The following is a 22500-nucleotide window of genomic DNA, read 5'->3' on the forward strand; positions in this document are numbered from 1 at the left end:
TATTTGGTTATCCTTCAACATGAGTATATAATATATTATGCATTCTATATCACAGTTATTTTCCCAGAGAGAAAGAGAGAGAGAGAGAAAGAGAGAAAGAGTGAAAGAGAGAAAGAGAGAAAGAGAGAAAGAGAAAGAGAGAAAGAGAGAAAGAGAGAAAGAGAGAAAGAGAGAAAGAGAGAAAGAGAGAAAGAGAGAAAGAGAGAAAGAGAGAAAGAGAGAAGAGAGAAGAGAGAAGAGAGAAGAGAGAAGAGAGAAGAGAGAAGAGAGAAGAGAGAAGAGAGAAGAGAGAAAGAGAGAAAGAGAGAAAGAGAGAAAGAGAGAAAGAGAGAAAGAGAGAAAGAGAGAAAGAGAGAAAGAGAGAAAGAGAGAAAGAGAGAAAGAGAGAAAGAGAGAAAGAGAGAAAGAGAGAAAGAAAGAAGAAGAGAAAGAGAGAAAGAGAGAAAGAGAGAAAGAGAGAAAGAGAGAAAGAGAGAGAGAGAGAGAGAGAGAGAGAGAGAGAGAGAGAGAGAGAGAGAGAGAGAGAGAGAGAGAGAGAGAGAAAACTGGCATGACTGCAACCCATCGAGAGAGTCTATAATGTCCCAAGTCATACCGTATTTATTAAACACTCTTGCCTCTGAATCCTAATCCTTTCCTAACCATTGAAAGAGTATAAAAAGTATAGACGAAATTTTCTTCTTTTGGAGTTAATTTGGAATCAGGGTTTCCATTTTGTACCCATTTTACGAAGCAATCCAATTATCGTTTCTGGACAGTTCAAGCTAAAAGCACAAGTTTTAATCCTAAATAAGAGATAAAATTGATTTGGCAATATCGCCAAACTTTGTAGATCTGGTACTTTTATTAGGGCGCACTAACTTGACCCGATTTCCGTTACGCGTCAAGTAGTACCGCTCATGTGCCGTTTTCTTTCCCCCATGACCTTCTCTGCGTTGGCAAATAGCAGCGACGTCATGACCAAGACAACGCACGTAAGGTCAAGGAGAGGTCGTCACTCCTCTCCTCTCCTACTTCTGGCGAGATGTATTGCGTCTTAATGAATAAATCTATTTCCTTATAGATTAAGAATGATAAATAATTTAAGAGATGAATAAAGCCATGAATAAAGACACGAATAGTGAAATAGATAATGAAATTACTTGTGACTTTGGTAAAGAAATTGATAAAGATAAAAAAAACGTGAAAAATATTGAATCAAGATATGAAAAATGAATTAAAAAATATATAAAATCACAATAGAAAAATAATAAAGAAAGCAAATGAACAAATATATATGAATAAATAAACAAAGATAAAGAAAATGGAATCCACTTGGGCAATCGGTTTAGCTTAGTTATCCCTAGTCGAGCTTAACAGAAAATGAGCGATTATTCAACCTAAATATTCGATTTTTCTTTTATCATTTCGATTACTTCTCATTCTACCTTATTCACATTCTGAATCTTAATAGAAAATAAATTTGTCATTGGATTAGGGATAGGACATGTAATTCATCGAACTGAAAGTGTGCTGGAATAAGCTTACCAATCAGCTGTTTGGTTGTTACTCGTTTTTAGGTTTTCGCTTTTACAGAATGGTTCTTAAAGTCAAGTTTTAAAAATATCTGATAGATGTTGATGTGTCCAGAGGAATTAAACAGTTCACACTGGCCTGATGGGTTGTGAAGGTGGATATGAGATCAATATTACATTCTGTGGAATTTGGTCTGCCACTGATGAAGAGTACTAATATTTGTAAATTACTCCTGAGCGCCATATACAAAAATTCCAACGCCAGTTATCTTCACTATTGTATATTTCATCAATCATTTTCAATGAAAAATTACCATGATGGGATATTTTTTTCCTACCCTTACTCATACCCTAATGTTGATCTCACGACTAGGATGCACCATTGTTAAAGCCGGCATGTTATATATCCATATCAATATTCACCGTATTAATTAGTTTACTTAGGTGTTAAATATTATTCGTTTACATTAACAAAGTTTGGGCCGAGTTGACCCATGTTGAATCTTTCCCAAAACAGACACGAGATCGGTTTTGATTTTGGACTTCAATGCAGCTTCTTTCTTCGTTCTCGCTGGAGGTAAATCTTAAGAATGGGAATACCTTGGAAATATAACTTTCTAATGTAAGGTTGGTATGTATGTATATATATATATATATATACATATATACATTCACATTCACACACACACATACACACGTGCGCGCGCGCGGGCGGGCGATAGCTGGCTGGCTCGTTGTGTTTCGATTACTTTTAGAAATTTTCAGGCAGTATTTTAAGAACGGTCTATTAGTGTTTACCAGTTGTAGAAGGGGAAATATTTGCTCGACTGGGCCCTATGTCGTGCACCAGTGCCACCAGCGAGGCACCTCAGATGTTTTGTTTCAAAACGAGGGAGATTCACCCGACGTGGCCCAACCTTTTGAGCTCTTTCGTTTTTGTTATATTATCTTGTGAGATTTATGTGTGCCATCTGGCAGAGTTTATCAATAGGTGTAGTATATCAATATCGTAGTATGGGGTCCATATCAGCTCATTATGTTACTGAAAGTGTGATATAGGTATTAAAATTTTATGAGAACAAAAATAACTTTATTTTCACATTAGTGTTCTTTCGCAAACAAATACAATAAAAATAATCATAACAAATGAAGACATGAAGAGATAGGGAGGAGGATGGAGACCTGTGCTTACGACTGCGAGTACCACAGTACAAACCAGCCATATTGCAAGGGCATATTACAGACGCTGCACATGGTTTGGATCACCTTCCTCTTCTCGTTCTACCTCATTCACATTCTGAATCGCCGGTGCCTTATAGCAGGTCATCTTAATGTGTCTGAAAATGGATGGGTTCCATTCAAGGCTTCCTTTCCTGCTGCTGCCAGGGGAGAGTGGTGCCATCTACAGCTGGGATTTTGAACTAAACCTATTTTAGTGATTGTTACAGTAATCGTAATAATCATGATTACAAATTGGCATCATCAGTCACTACATATAGTTATTATTCATAGTCAAATAAAGAAACAAAGCGATCCTTTTTCCCCTTACATCAATTATGCCAAGACATGCACATAACGCTCCCTTTAGTAGTAGCAATGTGTCGGATAAAATGAACTCTTCGTCACTTTCTCATGTAAATTTCGGGGCATTTTTCGCCTAGAGTCATATACAAAGAAAGTGAATATAATCAGAACATTTTATTTCTTATATGCATGATATTATCCATTTCTTAGATAGAGAAACAAGAACTACTACAGAAACACGCTAATCCTTGCACTACAGTCTGGAACATGATTTTATTTATTCATGTTTGCAGTAGTATAACGCTATACTATATTAGGTACTTATTTAAATACAAAATACATTTCAGGTCACTGAATTTTTATTGCGAATCATAAATTCATTGAGTCCTTATTTGTCAGTTACATTCAGATCAACTTACTTTTAGTGGTAAGTTGAAATTAGATTAATAAAAATATATAAAACGGGGTGATAATGATGACAAAAATGCAACTCGATCAACATATTTCGTTACATATAATTTGTATATATGATGCTGAAAAAAATGGCTTGTTTTTAAACAACACAAAACAGAATGAATCCCTTTAGCAATCCGTTCTACACTTCTGCGTAATCTTAAGAATAAAATACTCCTTTGAAGCTCTCTACTTTAAATCAGGTTTTAAAGTCAGTATAACGAAAGCAGGGTCAGCAACCTATGGAACTAATGTAACTCTTAAGCTAATGCTTCAACGCAAATCAATATGGACAAAGACGATAAATGAATAAATAATAAATGAATCCAATAACAAAACAGAAGCGAGTACGATCGGAAGGAACTCGACACTGTTCCGAATACCGACAGCCGAACAGCAATCAACTGAGAAGCGCTGTACTTGGGAGATAATACCACCTTTAACACTGCAGCAACGAGATCTCACTCAATATGACAGCGAGGAAAGCCAGACACCCTGTCTCACGAGACAAGGGGAGAGCAACGAGGCTGAGGATTCGCCACATGTCGTGGTATATATAGGGCTTGGGGTCAGGGATACGGTAATGGCGTACTGTCTGACGAAATTTCTTGCATCATATGAACGTGTGGAAATGGTCAGACATATTTGAAATTAACGGACACGGGTAAATATGAAATATCTGAGAGAGACTATTTCAAATGTATGGTATTAAGACGACGTAGAAGTTGGCTATTGTTGAAAAAGGGCACATTTCCCTACACTGCCGCACCCAGCAGACACGTAGACATCAAGTGGCATTGGTGTGATTCAGTCGCCTCTGAAAGAAGAGAAAAGCGGTTAGACTTATAAAACAAATCACCCTATACATACACTCGTACAAGGAGCATTTACATCAGGAAAAAAGCGGTACGGCTGGGATAAGCCTCTGTGTATTTGACTTCAATACAGAGGTAAAAAATATAACCCTACCTTCACAAGGCAAGCCGTTTTATGGAAGCTCGCAGATAGTATATACACATTTGTAAATATAGGTGTATATATACATACATACACACACCTATGACAAGTTTTACAAAAACAGAATACATATCACACACACACACACGCACATACACACACACAGTCCCTACTACTACCACACATGAAAAACAGAAGCAACATAGTCCGGTGAAACACATACATGTTAAAGGTGCACTGTGTGGCTCCTACGAAATGCCCGGTGGCTCCACCAGATGATTTCAGACTCATGAAGAAACGTGACTGAGAATGTGTATTGCCTAATAACTTTCATGAGACAAATATATGGCTTAACATGTAATAACATTCTGATGAATTCGATTTTCTATAAATTGTTCTAGTTTCGCTCTAGTATGTACGTTTGTTTCTTTGTATGTATAGCAGGTATGCACGTATGTTTTCTGTTTGATGTATCAAAGTAATGGCTAGAATTGTTTAGACATCAAAGGTCTAAATTCCGCTCATTACTGTCGATATTCATTGCTAATATTGATGCTGCAGTTGGCATTGTTATGCGCGGGAGCATATGCACATATGGAATAGTCAAAACTACATATTCGCATTTACTGTCTATATTGATTAATCTGTATGAATATTGTCCATAGATTTTGTTTTCTATTATGCACAAATATTGTAATTTTTTTAATCTTCAAAGAAACTGATACGCAAACTACACATTTGCTTTTCCAATTAGGCTATGTAGAAAAAGAAGATTTACTTAGCAAGAAATGTGGCCATTTATAAAACGTGAAAAGTGGCTTTGTTTTAAATTGTTCTGACCGCGTACTGTAATTCTTATTTCTTTTCATGGCAAACACTTCACCATTGGCTCATTTTTTTGCTTTCGTTTTGATCTTGTTTGCGCATAAGATTTAAAACCCGTTTGTTTGTTAACATGGCGAAACGGTTCGGCGTATAGAGTTCTTGTTTATTCAACTGACTGGACGACATATAAATAGGCTTAAACCTCAATGGATTCAATCAATGGAAATGATAACCACATTCAATTCCTGTGGCTGTTTATAGTAGTTGGACACGATATAAAAATTCAATTCATGAACCCCGCTGTCATTAGCCATGCAAAAGCTTGATCTCAACAATGGTAACAAGGATTAAAAAGATGTAATTATGAAAAAAATGAGGCAGTAAGCGACTTTTGTTTCTTCCAAATTGGTAAATGATCCCTATTTTATTTTAGTGGTGTACGACTAGCCGATTTGATAACAGGAAGAACACAATGGAAGATAATAATGACAAAAAAGTGGTGAACTACCATATAGTCTCATGTGTTTTTTTTCCTTCGGATTGGTGCGGTTAAGCTTTGATAACAAGCATAACCATGACAATCTTCATTACTCGTATATCTATGATACGTAATTAATTTACATAGAAACTGTCCCGAACAAATGAGAACTATTTTTATTAGTTACCCTTAAAAGATGAACGTTTTCTGTAATATATTTCAGGAGTAACTACGATAAAAACACGAATATAGTTGCTTTGTTGGTTTATACCGAAAGTAATATGTATTAAAAAAACCAATAGCATAACGAAAGAAACTTACATCTTTTTGTATTTGATATTCATACAAATACGGTAAGAGGATATCTATTAGTAAACAACGGAGTCGAAACGAGGTGTCCAGTCATCTCTCAGTCTACCATGAGTTGCTGGAAAAAAAGAAATATCGGTTATAATCTATCTACCATCCCTTTTATGAATGTTAAAGCATCTATACATACGCGACTTACAAGCTAACCTCAGTACGCCGAATAAAAGAGTTTGTCAAACAATAATTCGTTTTAGTTCCCCAACACCCATACTAAGAGCGAAAAGCTATGCGTTAAAGACCCAGACTAAATAACTTCAATGCTTTATCAAATCATATTTCACATTAGATCTTTCACATTAATCTTTTGAAAAATCGTAGTGTTGAATATTCAGATCACTTTAATTGAACCCCTAAATGACCCGGATTGAGCTCACCTTAACATTTATCTGGGGAATGACCTTCTATGGCGTCCGGACAGGCTAGCTCATGATGTATGCTCTTTAAAGAGAGAAAGATAAAAAAAAACATATATATAACTTTTAGATACTGACATTGACACTTGTTTTTTAATGATTATGTATTCTGTAAAACATTTTGTAATTCTAAACCGGTTAAACTTCTTGTGTATGGCAGACTTTTCTGTCAAGCTCATTTAAGATTGATATACCTCCATGCCTTTGCTAAAATAGAAAAATAAAGAAACATAGCAAAATAAGCAAATAAAGACAGAAGAAAAACAGAAAAAAGAAAAGTAAAACAAAGAAAAAACACAGAAAAAATGAAATAAATAAAGAAAAGACGTACGCAGTATGGCGACAAAGGATCCATTTTCATTTTGGACCGGGTGGTTATTGATGATGCAATGCAGCTCAGATAAGCATGTACAAAGCTCTATCAACGTTTTCCCCCTTAAATCCGTTGTGGATGAAACGATTAACCAAACCTTACCTAACACTGTTATAAAGTGACACGGAGACAAAGAGGGGCACTACTACTACAATTATTACTATTATCATTGTTACTACTACTATCAGTACTACTACTACTACAATTGTTACTATTATTATCAATGTTACTACTACTATCATTACTACTACTGCCATTACTAGTACTACAACTACCATTACTACTAGTACTAGTAATAAAATACATCAACTCAGTCTAAAAGATGACTGTATATATGTATGTCTACTCAATTAACACTATTAAATACCGAATAATAATGAGTAGGAAAATGTATCACTAATGATAAATATAATGAGTAATTTCCTATGGTATCCATGGCATCCCATGGTATAAATATAAAACTTCCCATTACAAATTTGGATAACCCATTTTTGAATAGTCTTATCTTCTTATCATGAGGATTCAGTAAGAATTACGATAACATTCCTCTGTATGATGGTCATGTGATACTATTTATGTGATACTATTTCCTTCCTTTTACATACCGCATAAATTACATTCTCTACCTAATCAGAACAGTAAATTTCCATTCAGAGACATTTGACAGTTGTATTGGTATGACGTATTACCTATAGGCACTTGTCTGAGGGAGAGAGGGAGAGGGATAGGAGAGGGGTGAGAGAGGGAGAGGGAGAGGAGAGGGGTGAGAGAGGGAGAGGGAGAGGAGAGGGGTGAGAGAGGGAGAGGGAGAGGAAAGGGGTGAGAGAGGGAGAGGGAGAGGAAAAAGGTGAGAGAGGGAGAGGGAGAGGGAGAGGAAAAAGGTGAGAGAGGGAGAGGGAGAGGGAGAGGAAAAAGGTGAGAGAGGGAGAGGGAGAGGAAAAAGGTGAGAGAGGGAGAGGGAGAGGAAAAAGGTGAGAGAGGGAGAGGAAAAAGGTGAGAGAGGGAGAGGGAGAGGGAGAGGAAAAAGGTGAGAGAGGGAGAGGGAGAGGGAGAGGAAAAAGGTGAGAGAGGGAGAGGGAGAGGGAGAGGAAAAAGGTGAGAGAGGGAGAGGGAGAGGGAGAGGAAAAAGGTGAGAGAGGGAGAGGGAGAGGGAGAGGAAAAAGGTGAGAGAGGGAGAGGGAGAGGGAGAGGAAAAAGGTGAGAGAGGGAGAGGGAGAGGGAGAGGAAAAAGGTGAGAGAGGGAGAGGGAGAGGGAGAGGGAGAGGGAGGGAGAGGGAAAGAAGTGAGAGAGGGAGAGAGGTGAGAGAGGGAGAGGGAGAGGGAGAGGGAGAGGGAGAGCCAAAGGGTGAGAGAGAGGGAGATGAGAGAGAAAGTGAGAGGGAGAGGGATGGAGGAGAGAGAGGGAGGAGGAGGAGAGGGGAGGGAGAGAGAGGAGAAGGAGAGGGAGGAGAGGGGAGAAAGAGAGGGAGAGAGAGGAGGGAGGAGGGAAAAGGGAGAGGAGGAGGGAGAGGGAAGAGGAGAGAGGAGAGAAGAAAGAGGGGAGAGGTGAGAGGGGAGAGGAGAGAGGGAGAGATGAGAGGGAAAGAGGAGGGAGGGAGAGAGGGGAAAGAGGGAGGAGAGGAGGAGGAGAGGAAAGAGGTGAGAGAGAGGGAGAGAGAGGAGGGAAGAGGTGAGAGAGGGAGAAAGAGAGGGAGAGGTGAAGAGGGCGTGAGAGAGGGAGAGAGTGGAGAGAGGGAGAGGAGGTGGAGGGAGAGAGGGAGGAATGGGAGGGAGGAGGGAGAGAGAGAGGGAAGAGAGGGGGAGAGGGAGAAAGAGGGGAAGGGAGGGGAGGGAAGGAGAGAGGGAGAGGAGGAAAGGCGAGGAGAGAGGGAGGAGAGGAAAGAGGGAGAGAGAGGAGATGAGAGGGAAAGGGTGAGAGAGGGAGAATGAGGGAGGAGGAGGAGAGAGGGAGAAAGAGTAAAGAGAAGAGGGATCGAGAATGAGAGGGAAAGAGGTGAGAGAGGGAGAATGAGAGGGAAAGAGGTGAGAGAGGGGGAATGAGAGGGAAAGAGGAGGAGAGGGAGGAGAGGGAGAGAGGAGGGGAGGGAGAATGAGAGGGGAGGGAGAGAGGGAGCTAGAGAAAGGGAAGAGGGGATAGAGGGAGAATGAGAGGGGAGAGGAGAGAGAGAGAGAGAGGAGGGAAAGAGGTGAGAGGAGTGAGGAGGGAAGGGGAGAGAGAGGGAGAGGGAGAGGGAAAGAGGTGAGAGAGGGAGAGGGAGAGAAGTGAGAGAGGGAGATGAGAGGGAGGGAGAGAGGAGGAGGGAGAATGAGAGGGAAAGAGGGAGAGGGAGGGAGAGGGAAAGAGGTGAGAGAGGGAGAATGAGAGGGAAAGAGGTGAGAGAGGGAGAATGAGAGGGAAAGAGGTGAGAGAGAGAGGAGAGAGGGAGAAGGGAGAGAGGAGGAAGGGAGGAGAGAGGGAGGAATGAGAGGGAAAAGAGAGGGAGGAAGAGAGAATGAGGTGAGAGAGGTGAGAGAGGGAGAGGAGGGAGAAAGAGGAGGGAGAGAGGAGAGAGGAGAGAGAGGGAGAGGGGAGAGAGTGAGAAGGAGAGGGTAAGAGGGGAGAGAGTTGTGAGAGGAGAGGGAGAGAGAGAATGAGAGGGAGAGGGAGAGAGAGGGAATGAGGGGGGAGAGAGGGAGAATGAGAGGGAGAAGAGGTGAGAGGGGAGGAGAGGGTGAGAGGAGAAGAGGAAAGAGGGAGAGAGAGGAGAGGAAGAGAGGGGAGAGGGGGAGAGAGGAGAAGGGAAAGAGGTTGAGAGAGAGAGAAGGAAGAGAATGAGAGGGGCGAGAGGGAGAGGGAGAATGGAGGGGAGGATGGGAGGAGAGGGGAGAGGTGGGGAGGAGGAGAGGGGGAGAGAGGAGAGGAAAAGAGGGAGAGAGAGAGAGGAGGAAGGGAGGAAAAGGAGGGGGAATGAGAGGGAAAGAGAGGAGAGGGGGGGAGAGGGAGATGGTGAGGGGGAGGGAGAGAGGGAGGTGAGAGTGGAGAGAGGAGAGGAGGGGTGAGAGGGGAGAGAGGGGATAAGAGGAGAGGTGAGGAGAGGGGATTTAGAGGGAGGAGCGGAGAGGGAGGGAGGGAGGGAGAGAGAGGGGGGGGAGGGGGAGAGGGAGAGGGGCGGGGGGGGTGGAGAGGAGGTGAAGGGAGAGAGGGGAAAGAGGTGAGAGAGAGAGAGTGGGGTGAGAGAGGTAGAGAGGAGAATGAGAGGGAAGAGGTGAGAGGGAGAGAGAGAGAGAGAGAGAGAGAGGAGGGAAAGAGGAGAGAGAGGGAGAATGAGAGGGAAAGAGGTGAGAGAGGGAGAATGAGAGAAGTGAGGGAGAGAGGTGAGAGAGGGAGAGAGAGAGGGAAGAGGGAGAGGGAAAGAGGAGAGAGAGAGAGAGGGAGAGGGAGAGAGGTGAGAGAGGGAGCGTTGAGAGGAGAAGGAAAGAGGGAGAGAGGAGGAGAGAGAGGAGAGATGGAGAGAGAGAGGGAGAAGAGGGAGAGGAGGGAAGAGGCGAGAGAGAGAGAGGAAAAGGGAGAGGGAGAGAGAGTGAGAGAGGAGAATGAGAGGGAAAGAGGTGAGAGAGGGAGAGGAGAGGAGAGAGGAGAGGAGGAATGAGAGGGAAAGAGTTGAGAGAGGAGAGAAGGAGGAGAGAGGGAGAGAGAGGGAGAATGAGAGGAGAGGGAGAGAGAGGAGGAAAGAGGAGGAGAGGAGAGAAGGAGAGAGGAGGAGAGGGAGAGGGAGAGAGAGAGGGAGAGGGAAAGAGGGAGAGAGGAGAGAGAGAGGGAAATGAGAGAGAGAGAGAGGGAGAGGAGAGAGGAGGGAGAGAGGAGAGAGAGAGGAGAGAGGAGAGAGGGAAGAGAGAGAGAGTGAGGGAAAAGAGAGTGAGAGAGGGAGAGAGAGAGAGAGGGGAAAGAGGTGAGAGAGAGAGAGAGGAAAGAAGTGAGAGAGGGAGGGGGGAGAGGAGAGGAGAGAGAGGAGAGAAAGAGGGAGTGGAAGAGAGGAGGGAGAGAAGAGGAAAGAGGGGGAGAGGAGAGAAGAGAGAGACGGAGGAGAGGAGAGATGAGGAGGAGAAGAGAGGGAAGAGAGAGAGAGAGGTGAGAGGGGAGGGAGAGGAGAGTGAGAGAGGAGAGGAGAGGAGAGGTGGGGGAGAGGAGAGGGAGAGATGGGAGGAGGAGAGAGAGGAGAGAGGGAGAGAGAGAGGAGAGAGAGAGGGAGAATGAGAGGGAAAGAGGTGAGAGGAGAGAGGAAGAGAGGAAGGAGGAGAGAGGGAGAATGAGAGGAGAGGAAGAGGAGAGAGGGAGAGAGAGAGGGAGAAGTGAGAGAGAGAGAGAGAGAGAGGTGAGAGAGGAGAGAGAGGAGAGAGGTGAGAGAGGGGAATGAGGGAGAGAGAGAGGAGAGGAGGAGAGAGGGAAGCGAGAGAAGAAGGGAGTGAGAGGGAGAGAGGGAGAGGGAAGAGGAGAGAGAGAGAGAGGAGAGGGAGAGGGAAAGAAGAGAGAGAGAGGAGAGGGAGGTGAGAGAGAGAGGGAGAGGTGAGAGAGAGAGGAGAGGAGAGGGAAGAGGAGAGAGGAGAGGAGGAGAGCGGAGAGGAGAGTGAGAGAGGGAGAGAGAGAGGAAGAGGTGAGAGAGGAGAGAGGAGAGGGGAAAGAGGTGAGAGAGGGAGGAGAGAGGGGAGAGGTGAGAGAGGGATGAGAGAGGGGAGAGAGAGGAGAGAGGGAAGGAGAGGGAAGAGAGGGAGAGGAGGGGAAAGAGGAGGAGAGAGGGAGAGAGGAGAGGAAAGAGGTGAGAGAGAGAGGATGAGAGGGAAAGAGGTGAGAGAGAGAGAATGAGAGGGAGAGAGGTGAGAGAGGGAGAGAGGTGAGAGAGGGAGAGAGGTGAGAGAGGGAGAGGGAGAGGGAGAGAGGTGAGAGAGGGAGAGGGAGAGAAGTGAGAGAGGGATAGGGAGAGAGGTGAGAGAGGGAGAGGGAGAGGGAGAGAGGTGAGAGAGGGAGAGGGAGAGAGGGAGAGAGGGAGAGAGGGAGAGAAGAGAGGAGAGGTGAGAGAGAGAGAATGAGAGGGAGGGAGAGAGGGGGAGAGGGAAAGAGGTGAGAGAGGGAGAGTGAGAGGGAGAGGGAGAGGGTGAGAGAGGGAGAAGAGAGGGAGAGGGAAAGGGTGAGAGAGGGAGAATACGAGGGAGAATGAGAGGGAAAGAGGTGAGAGAGGGAGAATGAGAGGGAAAGAGGTGAGAGAGGGAGAATGAGAGGGGAGAGAGGGAGAAGGAGAGGGAGAATGAGAGGGAAAGAGGTGAGAGAGAGAGAATGAGAGGGAAAGAGGTGAGAGAGGGAGAATGAGAGGGAAAGAGGTGAGAGAGGGAGAATGAGAGGGAAAGAGGTGAGAGAGGGAGAATGAGAGGGAAAGAGGTGAGAGAGGAGGAGAGGGAAAGAGGTGAGAGAGGGAGAATACGAGGGAGAATGAGAGGGAAAGAGGTGAGAGAGGGAGAATGAGAGGGAAAGAGGTGAGAGAGGGAGAATGAGAGGGAAAGAGGTGAGAGAGGGAGAATGAGAGGGAAAGAGGTGAGAGAGGGAGAATGAGAGGGAAAGAGGTGAGAGAGGGAGAATGAGAGGGAAAGAGGTGAGAGAGGGAGAATGAGAGGGAGAGGGAAAGGGTGAGAAGGGGGGGGGGGGGATTCTAGGACTTTGTTCCACCGACTGAAATATCTCAGATAACCATATCTGAGATAACGCAAACCGAGACTGATGTTACGTCAGATGATGCTCTCACGCATGCCAGGTCTGGCATACTCTCTTTGTTCTTATATCTGACCTGATTTCTGAATGCACTTAAAGAAATAAATCAACGAAAGGAATTTGTATTTTTAAATTAGTCACACTGCCACAGAACCAGAATCAAGGTCTTTGTAATTGATTGACATGTAGTATTAGAAGGTGGCATTAATCGCCAGGTCAAGTCAATAACTTGATATTCTTATTTCCATCCGAAAAATATACGTCCCATGTAAAAAAAAATAAAAAAAATGGAACAGGCAGAAGATCAGCCTTAGTCTGGTGATAGATCCCGCCCTGCTGTCTAGGTAAAAAAAAAAAAACATGGAAGATATTCAAAATAACAGCCTCAGACACCGAGAAGCCTTTCACCATCTAAAGACAGAAATTTCACAGGCGAATCACGATGGAGGAATGACGAAAAAAAAAGAAGCTATATAGAGAATCCGCAGGTTCAGCAGTGGCGTCTAGCTAAATAGATGCAAGGATCTAGAAGAAGACTCGGTCCCTCCTCTTCAATCTCGAGACAAGCAAATATAAAGCAGTCCTTGCAAGCACATTAATGAGAGCGAAAAACTCATTCTCTACTTGCTAAAGCCTGTCCCCACTAGAGCAGTATACACGGTTGGTATATAATGAAACAAAGGTGTATAGCGTTGTACATAATTTGTCATCAGTAATAAGCGTTGCATCACAGTGAGTGACACAGGACACATTTTGTTTATTCACGTGAAGGGATGTGTGATTGTGCACCGACTGATCCACGGAGAAGTCTTTATAATGGGAATTTACCTTACGTTTGCGTTCGTCGCACTTCTAAACATTTCTTCGATAAACTAATCTAATTTCTCGCTTTACTTATTATTCTAATGATCCTCTGTATCAGTCCGATTCATTATAGTATCATAGTTGTGCCGATAATCCCTAATATAACTAGGGTATTTATATGTTATTCATAATAAGGCTAGGGATACACCGAAAGGAGATATTGCAAACAAAACATAGAAAAGAGAAAACAAGAGAAAAGGGAGGAAGTCGGAAGAGACGGAGGGATAAAAAGAAAGGGGGAGGGAAAGAACGGGGACGGGGAAAGGTAAGAAGGGAGGGAGAAAGATGACAAGGGAGGGAGAAAGATGACAAGGGAGGGAGGAAAGTAAGAAGGGAAGGAGAAAGATGACAAAAGAGGGAGAAAGGTAAGAAGGGAAGGAGAAAGATGACAAGGGAGGGAGAAAGGTAAGAAGGGAGGGAGAAAGATGACAAAAGAGGGAGAAAGGTAAGAAGGGAAGGAGAAAGATGACAAGGGAGGGAGGAAGGTAAGAAGGGAGGGAGAAAGATGACAAGGGAGGGAGGAAGGTAAGAAGGGAGGGAGAAAGATGACAAGGGAGGGAGAAAGGTAAGAAGGGAGGGAGAAAGATGACAAGGGAGGGAGGAAGGTAAGAAGGGAGGGAGAAAGATGACAAGGGAGGGAGAAAGGTAAGAAGGGAAGGAGAAAGATGACAAAGGAGGGAGGAAAGTAAGAAGGGAGGGAGAAAGATGACAAAGGAGGGAGGAAAGTAAGAAGGGAGGGAGAAAGATGACAAGGGAGGGAGGAAAGTAAGAAGGGAGGGAGGAAAGTAAGAAGGGAGGGAGAAAGATGACAAGGGAGGGAGAAAGGTAAGAAGGGAAGGAGAAAGATGACAAGGGAGGGAGGAAAGTAAGAAGGGAGGGAGGAAAGTAAGAAGGGAGGGAGAAAGATGACAAGGGAGGGAGAAAGGTAAGAAGGGAGGGAGAAAGATGACAAGGGAGGGAGGAAAGTAAGAAGGGAGGGAGAAAGATGACAAGGGAGGGAGGAAAGTAAGAAGGGAGGGAGGAAAGTAAGAAGGGAGGGAGAAAGATGACAAGGGAGGGAGGAAGGTAAGAAGGGAGGGAGAAAGATGACAAGGGAGGGAGGAAAGTAAGAAGGGAGGGAGAAAGATGACAAGGGAGGGAGAAAGGTAAGAAGGGAGGGAGAAAGATGACAAGGGAGGGAGGAAGGTAAGAAGGGAGGGAGAAAGATGACAAAAGAGGGAGAAAGGTAAGAAGGGAAGGAGAAAGATGACAAGGGAGGGAGGAAGGTAAGAAGGGAGGGAGAAAGATGACAAGGGAGGGAGGAAGGTAAGAAGGGAGGGAGAAAGATGACAAGGGAGGGAGGAAAGTAAGAAGGGAGGGAGAAAGATGACAAGGGAGGGAGGAAAGTAAGAAGGGAGGGAGAAAGATGACAAGGGAGGGAGGAAAGTAAGAAGGGAGGGAGAAAGATGACAAGGGAGGGAGAAAGATGACAAGGGAGGGAGGAAAGTAAGAAGGGAGGGAGGAAAGTAAGAAGGGAGGGAGAAAGATGACAAGGGAGGGAGGAAAGTAAGAAGGGAGGGAGAAAGATGACAAGGGAGGGAGAAAGATGACAAGGGAGGGAGGAAAGTAAGAAGGGAGGGAGGAAAGTAAGAAGGGAGGGAGAAAGATGACAAGGGAGGGAGGAAAGTAAGAAGGGAAGGAGAAAGATGACAAGGGAGGGAGAAAGATGACAAGAGAGGGAGGAAAGTAAGAAGGGAGGGAGAAAGATGACAAGGGAGGGAGAAAGATGACAAAAGAGGGAGAAAGATGACAAGGGAGGGAGAAAGATGACAAGAAGGGAGGGAGAAAGATGACAAGAAGGGAGGGAGAAAGATGACAAGAAGGGAGGGAGAAAGATGACAAGAAGGGAGGGAGAAAGATGACAAGAAGGGAGGGAGAAAGATGACAAGGGAGGGAGAAAATTAAGAAGGGAGGGAGAAAGGGAATCAGGAAGTTAAAGGAAGAGAGATCCTCGCGGCCTTCGTTTCAAAATAAACTCTCTTTTTCAAGCACACACACCGTAAAAAAACAGAATAGTTAGTCCTTCAAACCAACTCGTAAATCGAAGCCGTATATCAACAAATGCAAAGCGCCGATGTTGTTGCATCAGCTATACGGATTGCCACACTTTTTTTTTTCTTCTTTTTTTATCTAAAGACATGGATGTAAACTGAAGTGAATTGGGGAGAGAAAGATAAGGGGCGAGTGAGTTGGGGGGGATAAAGCGGTAAGGAAGAATAAGGAGGGAGATAAGGGGGGAATGTTAGGAGGGAGATAAGGGGGAAATGTTAGGAGGGGGGGGGGGAGAAAGCGAAGAGGACAGAGAGAAAAGTAAAAAATGGAGGAAAAGGGGCTCAGAAAATAGGAGGGAGAGAGGATAGAGAGATGAGAGAGAGAGAGAGAGAGAGGATAGAGAGAGAGGATAGAGAGATGAGAGAGAGAGAGGATAGAGAGAGGATAGAGAGATGAGAGAGAGAGGGAGAAGAGAAGAGAACAGAGGAGAGAGAAAATACTATAAAAAGATACATTCTAACTTGTTTAAAATATATACAGCATAAGAATAACATTATATCACAAAGTAACACACCATAAATCATTATCATATTTGATAATAAAATACAGTAATCAAACATAACGGACTTTTCTAAAGGTGGATTTTGACATATTCAAATATTATGAAAACATGTTACACACAAAACATAATAATCAAATTAAGTATGAAAGAGATGGGAATTAAGCTAATGTTTAAAAGATGACATATGACGTGGTAGGATATTCCATAATTTTGGACCCGTAACTAAAGGAAACTTTGACCCAATACATGTGTTGACTTTTGGGATAAACAGTTGGCTCCGATTCCTTTTAGTAGTGTTTGATACATTATTCATGGAGAGAAAGCTAAGGAACCACCCAGGAAGCGTTTTAAGCATCACTTTCAAGACATTTATGATTTCATATTCGAACTTTTCCTCGATTTTCATCAACTTAAAGTTCTTGTAAGTAAGGCGTCACAAGATCTCGTTTTCTCGCCCCACTCTAAGCGATTTTTGCAGTTGTAGTTGTGTGTCATTAGTAGCTCCCCAGATGCTCATGCCATAGTTAATTAAACTGGTGACGAGTGAGTTCATAACAGTTATCTTGGCATTCATATTAAGGAAATCCTTAATGCGACTGATAAACATTAAGGTGTCATGAACCTTTCTACAGATCGCAACGATGCGAGTGGTAAAACCCATATGATTATCGAAATGGACCCCTAAGTTCTTTATAAGAGTTGCTAGGAATTATGATGCTATCATTAATACGTATTCGAGTGTCAGCTGGGATTTGTGTTAATAATCCTTGAGTGCCAACATACAGTGAGTCCTTTTAGTGTTTAGTAAAAGTTTGTTTTTGTGAAAGTTTTCAACCTTAACCAGTGTCTCCTCGATGTCGCGAATTAAGGCATCAATACCTTCTATACTATCACCTGTGTGGAGACACAGAGAGAGAGAGACAGAGAGAGAGGAGAGAAGAGACGAGACAGAGAGAGAGGAGAGGAGAGAGAGAGAGAAAGAGAGGAGAGAAGAGACGAGACAGAGAGGAGAGAAGAGACGAGACAGAGAGGAGAGAAGAGACGAGACAGAGGAGAGAAGAGACGAGACAGAGGAGAGAAGAGACGAGACAGAGGAGAGAAGAGAGAAGAGACGAAACAGAGAGGAGAGGAGAGGAGAGAAGAGACGAGACAGAGAGGAGAGAAGAGACGAGACGAGACAGAGAGGAGAGAAGAGACGAGACGAGACAGAGAGGAGAGAAGAGACGAGACGAGACAGAGAGGAGAGAAGAGACGAGACAGAGGAGAGAAGAGACGAGACAGAGGAGAGAAGAGACGAGACAGAGGAGAGAAGAGAGAAGAGACGAGGCAGAGGAGAGAAGAGAGAAGAGAAGAGACGAGACAGAGAGGAGAGAAGAGACGAGACGAGACAGAGAGGAGAGAAGAGACGAGACGAGACAGAGAGGAGAGGAGAGAAGAGACGAGACGAGACAGAGAGGAGAGAAGAGACGAGACAGAGAGGAGAGAAGAGAAGAGACGAGACAGAGAGGAGAGAAGAGACGAGACAGAGAGGAGAGAAGAGACGAGACAGAGAGGAGAGAAGAGACGAGACAGAGAGGAGAGAAGAGACGAGACAGAGAGGAGAGAAGAGACGAGACAGAGAGAAGAGAAGAGACGAGACAGAGAGGAGAGAAGAGAAGAGAAGAGACGAGACAGAGAGGAGAGAAGAGAAGAGACGAGACAGAGAGGAGAGAAGAGAAGAGAAGAGACGAGACAGAGAGGAGAGAAGAGAAGAGACGAGACAGAGAGGAGAGAAGAGACGAGACAGAGAGGAGAGAAGAGACGAGACAGAGAGGAGAGAAGAGACGAGACAGAGAGGAGAGAAGAGACGAGACAGAGAGGAGAGAAGAGACGAGACAGAGAGGAGAGAAGAGACGAGACAGAGAGGAGAGAAGAGACGAGACAGAGAGGAGAGAAGAGACGAGACAGAGAGGAGAGAAGAGAAGAGACAGAGAGGAGAGAAGAGACGAGACAGAGAGGAGAGAAGAGAAGAGACGAGACAGAGAGGAGAGAAGAGAAGAGACGAGACAGAGAGGAGAGAAGAGAAGAGACGAGACAGAGAGGAGAGAAGAGAAGAGACGAGACGAGACAGAGAGAAGAGAAGAGACGAGACAGAGAGGAGAGAAGAGACGAGACAGAGAGGAGAGAAGAGACGAGACAGAGAGGAGAGAAGAGACGAGACAGAGAGGAGAGAAGAGAAGAGACGAGACAGAGAGGAGAGAAGAGACGAGACAGAGAGGAGAGAAGAGAAGAGACGAGACAGAGAGGAGAGAAGAGACGAGACAGAGAGGAGAGAAGAGACGAGACAGAGAGGAGAGAAGAGACGAGACAGAGAGGAGAGAAGAGAAGAGACGAGACAGAGAGGAGAGAAGAGACGAGACAGAGAGGAGAGGAGAGAAGAGACGAGACAGAGAGGAGAGAAGAGAAGAGACGAGACAGAGAGGAGAGAAGAGACGAGACAGAGAGGAGAGAAGAGAAGAGACGAGACAGAGAGGAGAGAAGAGACGAGACAGAGAGGAGAGAAGAGACGAGACAGAGAGGAGAGAAGAGACGAGACAGAGAGGAGAGAAGAGACGAGACAGAGAGGAGAGAAGAGAAGAGACGAGACAGAGAGGAGAGAAGAGACGAGACAGAGAGGAGAGAAGAGAAGAGACGAGACAGAGAGGAGAGAAGAGAAGAGACGAGACAGAGGAGAGAAGAGACGAGACGAGACAGAGGAGAGAAGATACGAGACAGACAGGAGAGGAGAGGAGAGAAGAGACGAGACAGAGAGAGAAGAGACGAGACCGAGACAGAGAGACGAGAAAGGAGAGACTGAGAGAAAGGAGAGATTGAAAGAGATTGAAGTTGAGAGAGAGGAGTGTAACCCGATGGAGACGACCGACGTTCTCTCGTCGACGTACTTAATTAGTGTTGCCCAAATTTACAAGTCAGAGCTGTGCGTCTTCCCTCCCTGTCTGTCCCTGTCGCTCTGTCAGTCCTTGCTTATATGACCCGTTTCAGTGGTGACACTAGCAACTTGGGTCACTTTCTCTGCCCAGGGCATCCGGCTAATGGATACAGCTGGAGAGACCGGAAGCGAACCAATACGTGTCACATAGCAAACGGGAATTCAATACAATCAAATGATAGTAAAGAGGGTGACGTCTACAGATGTTTCCAGCTATGGCATAAGAGATAGCTGGGTAAAGGAAGAGAGAAAAGAGAGAAAGATAAAAATGGAAAAAGAGAAAGAGGAAGGAAATGAAAGAGAGAACGAGAAAGAGAACGAGGAGAAAGATATAAGGAGAAAGAACCCGAGAAGGAGATAGCAAAAGAAAATGGAAGAGATGGAGAGAGAGATAAAGGAAAGGGGGGAAGAAATGGAAATAGCAAAGGAGAAATCAAGAAATGGAGAAAAAGGGGGAAAAAAAAGAGAAAGAGAAAAGAGAATTAAAGGAAAGAGACAAGGCAGAGCTAGGGAAAGAGAAACAGTATGTTAAATGTTAAAAATTCATCTCGGAAAAAAGCGAGTAGCCACTCCATTACCTCCCTCTCACTACAAATGAAGCCGTGATCACTATAGTTCTAATCTAAGTATGGCTATAGATCCTCCACCTTAAGCGACACGGTTCTTACCTCGATGCGTCGCGAAGGGGAAGAACCAGGCGGCGAGAATGGCGGTCGATGGAACCACGTCATATGGTCGAGTGCTACCGAGGGGATCCTTGCATTCCGATTGCGTTTATTGTCTCTTGTTCAATTAGTAAAACATTTCCATGGCGATATGGATGTCGCTTATGTAGGTGTATACATATATACCTATTTCAAATGTCAGTAGATAAAAAGGAAAACGGTTATCTAGAATATCTCCATTCGCAACTACGAAAAATAATTATCACTGGTACATGCGAAGTTATACTTCAGTTGAAGAGAAAACATGAACACAAAACCCAAATCGTTCATTCACATCATTTCCTGAGGAAATTCCATAATTGGCACTAAAAAATATCCACGAGTCCTGGACACGCCCCGAGCGGCGGCATCTTCCTTACACAACGGAGTCGAGGCTCCCGAACTTGGCGAAGACGCCGCGACCAACGCTCTTCCACCTCTGCTCGAGGGCCTGAGAGGCAGACAGCGGCGGCGACGCCAGCGGGGACAGCTGCGGCGAAAGCTCCAGCGTTGACGGGTACTCCACTGGCAGAAGGTCCTCCAACGTCAGTTTTAGCTTTTTACTTTTCTTCTGAGACATTTCGAGGTCGAGGTCGTCCTTGGCCGTGAACGAGAGGCACTTCGGCGTGTTGCAAGTGGGCGAAGAGTACAGAGTCGTGCTCATGGCGAGAATTTCCTCCAAGGCCGAGCACAGGTCGTCGGCCTTGGGCGAAGGCTCTCCCCCGTAGGCCTTCGGGGTGCAGTCGACGAAGGGAGAGAAAGAGCTCACCCTCCTGTACTTCTCGGGCACGGCGGTTCCGAACGGCGTAAACTTCGGCGTCGCCACTTTCGCGGTAGAGGCGAAGGGATGGCATCTGAGCGGGGGACTCGTCATGGTTTTGGCGATCTTTTTGCTCTGAATCACATCCACTGGTCTGTAGCGCCGATAAACGTAGCAGGTGAGCGCAATGGCCCAGAACAAGAGCTGGGGCAATATGAACACAAACACTATATCAGACGTAAGGTAATCCATGCTTGCAACGTGCTGTGGACGCGAGTGTGCATTTACGACTGTCCTGTCTCGTTCAGGACCATGTTGTTCAGGCGGTCTCGGGTCACTGTTTCGGCCTCATCAAGCATTGTAAACACACTTGAATTGAAGCTTTGGGAAGTACACTTTTACATGGTTGGATGGTTACAGCGCTCGTTACGAACAATAGCAATCGTTTACAAGTAATTCTAAGAAATTAAATTAATTCTAGAAGTAAGACGAGGTCATATAATAATCGTTATTATAACATAATTATCTTGCAACACATATTTTAGGTTTTGTCATACTAAGACTCAATTACAAACTTATATAATGAAACTGGTGTCAGCAAATCAAAGGTTAGAATATCTCTCTGACACTAGTAATCTTTTGATAACTTACTATTGTTACTACAATTATTAATACTCGTAGTTGTATTGTGATTCTTCCTGTCTGTGCTGATCTTGTTGTCTTTGTCGTTTGTTTTTTTTGTTACCATTATCATCACTACTAATAGTATTGAAATTTCAATAGTATCCTTACTATTATTGTTGTTATTATTATCATCAGTACCTGTCTTGATTATTATCAATCACTATTATTATCAATATCATTGTTATGATCTTTATCAATGTCATTATCATTATCATTACAATCGTTGTCAATATCATTATCATTATTACATTATTATACGATTGTTAACATTATTACTGTTATCATTTTTATTACTATCAGAATTGTTATCATTATCATCAATACTATAATTGCTGTTACTATTATTGTTGGTATCAACATCCTTGTCATAGTATCGTATCATGTAGTATCATTATAATCCATCTTATCATCCCCATCCTCCTCATCATCATTATCATCATCATCATCATCATCAACTATAGCAGCAGCCTCATTATCGTACCGTATCATTACTACACTAATAATATAAGTAATAAGTAATGATAATGATAACAATAAGAAGTTTGAACAATAATAAAAACAGTAGAATTAACAATATAAACAATAATACCACAACAATCTTGCTGCCTTCCCTGTAATAAACCACTCATGATTACACCATGGAATATTTTAAGATGAGATAAGATACGAGCTGATAACGCTAATGAATGCAGCTATTGAATATCAGGGTTTTTTTTTCGATGACGCAATCTATCTCCGGAAGTGCAGCTGATAAGGCTTTTATAAGGATTCATCTCACTTTGGAACTCCAGAAGACGATCGGCAGTCGAAGCGATCACACCAATCCTGAAGCTACAAGGACGTTCTGATAGCATTTCTTTCCTCCATTGCTGAAATACATTTGGTTCTGGACGCTGTTTGATTTCTTACTTTTACCGGGATCTAGCTTCCATTACCGAGGGCGAGACACAAGGGAAAGTCTTCCATCACCGAAGGCGAGACACAAGGGAAAGTCTTCCATCACCGAAGGCGAGACACAAGGGAAAGTCTTCGCAAGACAGCAACACTCATGCCGACGGCGACCATGTCTCTGTGGCCCGCCATTGCCGCGTCAGGAAGGGCGAAGGGCTCGAGGCCGAGTCCCACGTGGACCGAGTCCGGCGCCAACGAGATCGCGTCCGTCCACGCTGGCGACGCGCAGGCGAGACCTTCGCCTGCGCTAAAAGTGGGCAGCGAGGACGACCTCCTCATGGCCAACAGCGGGACGGAACTGCTTCCTCGGACGATCATAGTAAGTGCCGGCGG

The 22500-nt window shown here is 44.3% G+C and overlaps 2 protein-coding genes across 4 annotated transcripts in view; one reads left to right on the forward strand and one right to left on the reverse strand.

Annotated features, from left to right (window-relative positions):
• Positions 1–2626: 2626 nt before the first annotated feature.
• Positions 2627–20880, reverse strand: LOC122260176 (uncharacterized). 3 transcript variants are annotated; one of them, XM_086541189.1, is made up of 4 exons: positions 19737–20880; positions 6495–6558; positions 6073–6178; positions 2627–4308 (listed from the first exon to the last, which is right to left on the reverse strand). In XM_086541189.1, the coding sequence occupies exon 1, from the start codon at positions 20782–20784 to the stop codon at positions 20149–20151; it is 636 nt and encodes a 211-aa protein (XP_086397315.1). In that variant the 5' UTR covers positions 20785–20880; the 3' UTR covers positions 2627–4308; positions 6073–6178; positions 6495–6558; positions 19737–20148. The 3 variants fall into 3 exon arrangements, with proteins under 3 accessions (XP_086397315.1, XP_086397316.1, XP_042883263.1); XM_086541190.1 differs by lacking the exon at positions 6495–6558; XM_043027329.2 differs by lacking the exons at positions 6073–6178; positions 6495–6558.
• Positions 20881–22005: 1125 nt separating this feature from the next.
• LOC147471183 (sodium-dependent nutrient amino acid transporter 1-like) overlaps positions 22006–22500 on the forward strand; it is a 5257-nt gene continuing 4762 nt past the window's right edge. The window contains exon 1 of the mRNA XM_086541191.1: positions 22006–22486. Within this exon, the coding sequence (XP_086397317.1) occupies positions 22265–22486 (222 nt within the window). The 5' untranslated portion in view covers positions 22006–22264. The remainder of the gene's footprint in view (positions 22487–22500) is intronic.

Source organism: Penaeus japonicus, unplaced genomic scaffold (genome assembly GCF_977035675.1).
Source record: "Penaeus japonicus unplaced genomic scaffold, GWHDUDI00000001_assembly GWHDUDI00000010, whole genome shotgun sequence".
NCBI classification, from domain to species: domain Eukaryota; kingdom Metazoa; phylum Arthropoda; class Malacostraca; order Decapoda; family Penaeidae; genus Penaeus; species Penaeus japonicus.